Source organism: Spea bombifrons, chromosome 2, assembly GCF_027358695.1.
Source record: "Spea bombifrons isolate aSpeBom1 chromosome 2, aSpeBom1.2.pri, whole genome shotgun sequence".
Classification (NCBI taxonomy): domain Eukaryota; kingdom Metazoa; phylum Chordata; class Amphibia; order Anura; family Pelobatidae; genus Spea; species Spea bombifrons.
The window spans coordinates 91,168,338-91,175,370 of NC_071088.1; the positions used below are offsets into that span (position 1 = coordinate 91,168,338).

General features: G+C 37.4%; 1 protein-coding gene across 2 annotated transcripts in view; it reads left to right on the forward strand.

Annotated features, from left to right (window-relative positions):
• The window catches only part of LOC128473105 (ATP-binding cassette sub-family C member 5-like), a 31,023-nt gene extending 24,351 nt beyond the window's left edge, over positions 1-6,672 (forward strand). For both annotated transcript variants that reach the window (XM_053455160.1, XM_053455161.1), the window contains 7 exons: positions 308-397; positions 2,349-2,538; positions 2,925-3,084; positions 3,466-3,544; positions 4,473-4,586; positions 5,431-5,595; positions 6,484-6,672. In XM_053455160.1, the coding sequence (XP_053311135.1) occupies positions 308-397; positions 2,349-2,538; positions 2,925-3,084; positions 3,466-3,544; positions 4,473-4,586; positions 5,431-5,595; positions 6,484-6,585 (900 nt within the window). In that variant the 3' untranslated portion in view covers positions 6,586-6,672. The remainder of the gene's footprint in view (positions 1-307; positions 398-2,348; positions 2,539-2,924; positions 3,085-3,465; positions 3,545-4,472; positions 4,587-5,430; positions 5,596-6,483) is intronic.
• The last annotated feature ends 361 nt before the right edge of the window (positions 6,673-7,033 follow it).

Here is a 7,033-nt window from a genome sequence, read left to right on the forward strand (position 1 = left end):
TGACAATTTAGATCTGTATGTGAGCTGGGAAAATACATTTGTGTCTCAATTTTCGTACAAAATACAGCAGAAAGGGGTAAAAATTCTACAGCTGTGGCCAGGGTTTATGTACACATCTTCATTCATGACCTGTATGGCAAAAGATATGTGTATTCTCATGCAATTTGGAGAACATGTTTTTGTTAAAACTCAAATGCTGGTTCTAAATTGAATCCATGGCTTGGGAAGTATTGGTAGCAATTTTTGACATTTAGTGAGTAACAGTAACAGTAAATGGATTGATATATTGATTTCCATGCTTGTTCAGCTCACAGGACTCTTCCAATTTACTGCTCGGCTGATGACGGAGACAGAAGCCAGATTCACATCAGTAGAGAGGATCAGCTACTACACAGAGGCAAGTCCACAATTTTTAGTATATATATATATATATATATATATATATATATATATATATATATATATATATATATATATATAGTGAGGGAGAGAGATCTGTTGTTGTGTACGGTCTGTATGCAAACCACCTCACAGGCAATAAATTACCCTAATTCTCAGGATGTTCCCCCAATCTGAGGGTCTCAGGGTGAAGAAGCTGAATCTCTGGGTCATACAGTCTGGAGCTGACTCTTTCATATTCTACACTGTTGGGGTAGACCATGCACACTCACACAGCAGGTTGCCGAGAGCTAAAGCATGTAGTGTGTAAAATAATTGCATGTCCTCTGTAGCATCACTCACTACAAATTGCCTCTGGACACAACATCAACACAAGCACTGTGTGTCAGGAGCTCCATGAAATGGGTTTCCATGGCTGAACACAAGTTTAAGATTACCATGCGTAATTCCAAGTGTTGGAACTCCATTTTAAAGCTCATCGTTTCAGAATGGTATGTCCAACAAGTTTATATAGGTGTAATGGTCAGAAGTCTACATACTTTTGGTCATATAGTGTGTGTTTATATATACATATCTGAACCCACATGTAGGTAGACTATCTGCAGCTTACACTTAATAAAATGTTCCTCACAAAGCCTGTTACCAGACAGAGATTATTTTTATCATTTGCTACTATTTACTGCATCAGGTAAAAGGGACAATATAGTTTACCATATTTTAATGACAAGTTTAGATCATCTATATGGTAGTGTTACCATAACTCTAAAATGCACCCTACATTGAGGACAGTATCTACGAAGGGAGAAGATGTGGCGTTGACCTCGGCCTCAGCCCTAGAGCAGCACCCAACATAAATATGCCACTGATGACTTGCTTCCTCAAGAGGCAGAGTTCTAGGACATGATGTCATGTTCTGCTGCTCAAAATTCAGGTCAAGTGGCATCAGAACAGAGAGGGAGATGCCTATGGGAGTTGCACTGGACCTGGCTTAGGGCAGCAACACCGTTTTAAAATATACCACTGACAGTCAAACCACATTTTTTTTATTCCTGCAATGTCATGGAACTTAACTTGCTTACCTAATCCACGATTCAGTGAAATATGATCAGAATGTAATTTACTAACTAAAGATAAAGATTTTGGAAACTTTTGTTTCAAGGACCATTACTTTTGTTTTAAAGCTTTATTGCCTAAAATTATCAGATAGCATGTATGTTATATATATGCTTTGTGTTTTTTATATTTGATATAATTTTCAATTTTCTGTGGGCTGATTAATGTTGTAGTATGAAACAGGGATTCTGTAAAGATGGTAAAATAGTCAAACATTTACAGAACTTCCTTTATACCATTGGGTGTTGGTGTAGGCCAAAGATGAAAATGTTATCTCCGTGCAGAAGTTTAAAGTGCCTTGTGACAATTTGCGTAGTTGTGATGTTATTGGTTTCCCAAGAAACAATCAAGGTTCCAGGAGCACATGATCTTGAAGCAACCTTTACTATTGACATTACTATACTGAGTGATAATACAGCTGTACATGTCAGAGCTCTTTTTAACCATTTGTTTTTTCAACAAATTCAACTGAAGCAGTTAAAATCTTCCATTGCTAATAGTTTTTCAAGTCCACGCATCTGTTTTGTATGTTATGAAGAGTTACCTTGAAACCATGCTGCTTTTCTTGACCCTCATTTAAAGAGAATTCCAATATCTAAAATATACTTTTCACCTGTGTCCTTTCTGTAGCATACTTAACCTCGTTGTATAAAATAGAAACATAGAATTTTATGGCCATTTGGACCATTAATTATGCTATTTTCTACCTGCTGTAAAACCTCCAAACAAACCCCTAGGTGATACTGAATTACTACCCCATAATGCTCTCTATATACGGTATTTTACAATTTTACTGATATGCACAGTCAGCCATTTTATGTTTGTTTTCCCTCCAGAACCTGGAATCTGAAGGACCCCACCATATTGAGGAAACATCACCTCCTGATGACTGGCCCCAGAATGGAGCAATCACTTTCCAAAATGTAGAAATGCGTTATCGCAAAGAACTGCCCCTAGTCCTGAAGAAAATCACATTCAGCATTAAACCACGCGAGAAAATTGGATTAGTAGGGAGAACTGGATCAGGTTGGTTTATTTTCACCCTGGATTGAAGTGTATCTTGGGCTAAAACATTTAAGAAAATCCCTGTCAATATTCAACTAAAAAGTATAAAGCAGAAATCGAGGGCAAAAAAAACCACAGTTCCTGACATATTATGTTTTATAAATTGTAATTTATTTTTTATATATTCTTGTTGGCAGACCTCAGTTTACCAATCTAACATTAACCATTTCTGCACCAGATAAAAAACACATTTTGTGTTTAAAATAATATCAGCAGCTGGTCGGGAGTGTGGGGTGTCGGGTGCCTGGTATATGGTGTTTGGATTCATGTTTTATTTTTCATGCGGAGAATGTTTTGTAGGTTTCTTTCTTTAAGCTTGTTGACATAAACTTTTTTTTTTTTCTCAGGGAAAACTTCTTTAGGAGTTGCATTATTTAGATTATTTGAATTAGATGGTGGTTGTATTACCGTTGATGATGTAAGAATCAGCAAAATTGGACTACAGGATCTAAGGAAGAAACTCTCTATCATTCCCCAGGAGCCTGTTCTGTTTGTTGGAAGTATGAGGTAAGTTTGTGGGGTAATCAACCACGACACAGCTTAGTTTACATGTATAAAAATGACCTGCCTTGTTATAGTATGCATGGTACATATAGAGAACCACATTGACTGAGGCTCGTTGATTATGTGGGGTGTATTAATAAAAGGAGGTGAAAGATGGTAAACAGAATAAGGTCTATAATCAGGTATTGCAAATACATATTAGATTGCAGATATTGTTAAATTACTTAAATGTTCAAATTAAAGCATCAATATATGATGTCTAAGCCATATTAAATTATAGCATCAATGCGTGTTGTATGTGCCATACTCACTTATTGCATTATTGACAATATTTTAGTTTGGATTGCATAGAATGTACTAAAAAAATGTTATGCTAAATTGTAGATCGAATTTGGACCCAATGAATCAGTATACAGATGAAGAGATCTGGAGAGCCTTGGAAAGCACCCACATGAAACAACGAGTATGTATAATTCAAACTCTGACAATAATGCAACTTAAGGACCGATAAATTAAGTACCAGCGAACATTGCGGCACCGTGTTATAATGTAAGGAATATAGGCTCAAGGACATAAGGGCAAAATGCCAGTAAAATTGCCTTTAGGGCATGACACTGGTTATCAATCAATTATATTCAACAGTGTATTTTACTTTAATGGTAAGTGGTCGTTTTACCGTTAACTTAATGTCATTAGAGCCATTACCAAGCTCTTCCATTTGAAAACAATGTCATGTGATGACATACTGCGTTACTCTGTCTTTATATATATATTTTTATATATATATACATATATATATATATTTTATAGTTTAGCAGCTGATTAGTAATGCTACTGCACTACGCAAATGTTTTCATTTGCTTGTAGAAGGGGACGTGGGGGTAGAGTGCAAGCGTGTCTTATGTACCGGTGTGTGATTAGCAGCTTAAGCACAGTTATGTTGCTGGCATTCAAAGCATGCCTCCCAACTTTCCCGCTTTTTCGTAGGACAGTTCCAATTTTCCCACTCTATCCCACTGTCCCACTCTACCACAATCCTGCGGCCCCCCGATTTCATTCTCCGGTATCTGGACTGGAGAATGCATGCTTCGCATGTGCAGAATCGTGTGCATGCGCAATAACGCTACCAGTTTGCAGTGACACTCTACCTTTGGAGCTTTCCGGGTAAGAAGTTAGGAGGTATGCTAACACACGTTGAGAGTCATGCATGCTATAAAGAGAGCCATTTTGTTACAGAATGGTAAAAGTGGTTCAATCATCATAGTAATCGACTGAATGTTCCTACTTACTGTAACAAATGCATCCTGAGGGTATAGTCTCTTTGCCAATGACACATTGGTTCTTTTGTGTATGAAGTATCCACCTTATGTTCTAATGTATACGGTTGATAGGTCATGCAGATGGAAAAAGCGCTGTATGCTGGTGTTACAGAAAATGGAAGTAACTTCTCTGTTGGAGAGCGGCAGTTACTCTGTATGGCACGGGCTTTATTGCGAAACAGCAAGGTACAACACAGATGTCTCGCAAGCTGCTTTAAGTATCGTTTAGAAACAAAAATATAGATATCAATGGTTAGACTTTTTTGTTTATACGTACAAATATAAAACATAGCCTTTTTAGATATTCATGTCCAAAACACCTTTAAAGAATGTAAAAAAAGCAATTGTATTTGTTTTTAGGAAGGATGAGTAAAGGATTATTAAGATGTTTAACTCACTTCCAGGCTAAGTACCGTAGTGTTGACAGTCAGAAAATATATTAGTTATTGCAAATGCAATGATTCTGTTGTATAAGGAAGAAAGCTACATATAGGATTTCCCCAGCAATGCTCCTCGGCTAAACGCTACCGGGGTCAGTGTACATTTTCTAAATCAACCAAATAGTGTGGCTCCCTCTTCTGTTTATTGTTAATAAGTGCAAATACAACTGTGAAGTACGCAGAGTACTGACACAACAGAATCTACAAAAATGGCATTGTTTAATGCAGTGTTTTGTGTTTTTCTTTGACCTTGCTATGATGACCACCATAAACCGCATGGGGACAGGGCCTAGTGTGTGGGGGGGTCCTATGACATACTTTTACCCACGGACCCTGCGTGGTGTTAGTTGACCCCTGGTTGCCACTGACCCATCTCTCAAGAGTTGAACGTTGAATCGTCAGCCATGTCACAAATCGAAACATCACATACTGTTAGCGTACAATAGTATGTTTTTAAATTTGGTGTTTAGTTGGTTTCTTTTAAAGTAAAAACTTTTACTGGTGGCTGAAAGTGTGAATTTCTCCAACATGTTTTGGGACTAATTGTAGGATTTTATGTTGGTATTAAATGTAGCTACGTTTTTGTTCAGATTTTACTTTTAGATGAAGCAACTGCTGCGATCGATAATGAAACAGATGCACTTATCCAGAAAACGATTAAGGATGCCTTTAGTGAATGCACTGTACTCATTATCGCTCACCGATTAAACACTGTATTCCACTGTGATAGAATAATGGTGATGGACAATGGAAAGGTAAGCAAATATGTGTACATATAAGCCTATGAATGTCCACTTGTGTTAGAGAATTGACAACAGATCTGTAAAGCTACACACCAGTGTTCCATGCAGCCTCATTAATGAAGAATTAATGAAGTAAGTGAGTATGATGTCAAGAGTGTCCCTTTAAGCAAAAGTCTAAGCTCTTTGGTAAATACGTAATACTTGTATTGTTTGTCATGAGTGTAATGGGTTGCTTAGTTAGGGTTATAGATACCCTATGAATCCTTCGTCTGTCCCTCAGGAGAGTCTCCAGCCTCAAAAGGCTAATACAGGGATCTTTGTCTTAGATCACAAAAGTAGTCACCACCACCATGATTGTGAAGAACAAATGGAACATTTTATTGTTGTAAAACATAGCCTTATATATCCACATAATTGAATTAACATTAATAAACAGGTATATGTAGACAACCCAACCTTTAATCCCCTTTGGCTACTGAATATCCTCCTGGCAGTAATCCTGTTAATGGGATTTGTTAACACAATGGAGTTCCTGCCTGAGCCATCTTTGTTTGGCAGCCAGGCTAGAGCCATCTCTGTCTACCTTGGGGCCCTGTATGACAGGTCATTCTGTCACAATGAGCACCCAACCATGTATCTAAAGCACCAAGTCTCATAAGCCTTTAGCGTAGTCTCATGGACTGTGTTGTGACATTTCGTTTCAAGTCGGTGAATGTTTATATACAGTCAGTGATGTATTTTGCCCCCCAGGACGTGCAACCAACACTCTATATACAATTAGAGCCTTTGTTGAAGGCCCCACCTGTCTTATCACACCAATAGCCAGCTGATCTTTATAGTCTTCTGGTCAGGAACTTCAGGTAATGTCTCACTGGCTTTATAAACATTTTTTTTTTTCAGATCGTGGAGTATGATAAGCCATCAGTTTTGCTGTCCAACGAAATATCAACATTTTATGGCATGGTGGCTACAGCAGAAAAACAAACTTTGTCACCCCCATAGTCCATGAACAGCGTGAACAAAACATGTCTGCATGGTGCATAGAGACATTCAAGACACAGACTTCTGCAGTGAGCGTGGGATTTGTGACCACAGTTTCAAGCATCAGCTAATTTGATAGCACTGTGAAAATATTATACCTTTGATCTTAGGCTAAACATGCAATTATATTTTATTTAAACAAATAGTAATTCTGGTATTGGGAGATTTGCTGTGGAATTGTACTGTAACAAGTTATTAACAACACGTATAGCAGGGTAAGTCTTATTGTTTGTGGGGCAATTATATATATATATATATATATTTTTAGAAATCCATGGTTCCATGGATCTCTTGAAATCAAAGAGAATCCCTAAAGAAAACATTATGATATCAGCAGTGGGTTTTTTTAAGTGTTGTATGTGTAATTCTTTATTTATTTTTTTGGAAGATGGGGAAATGCAGGTTAAAG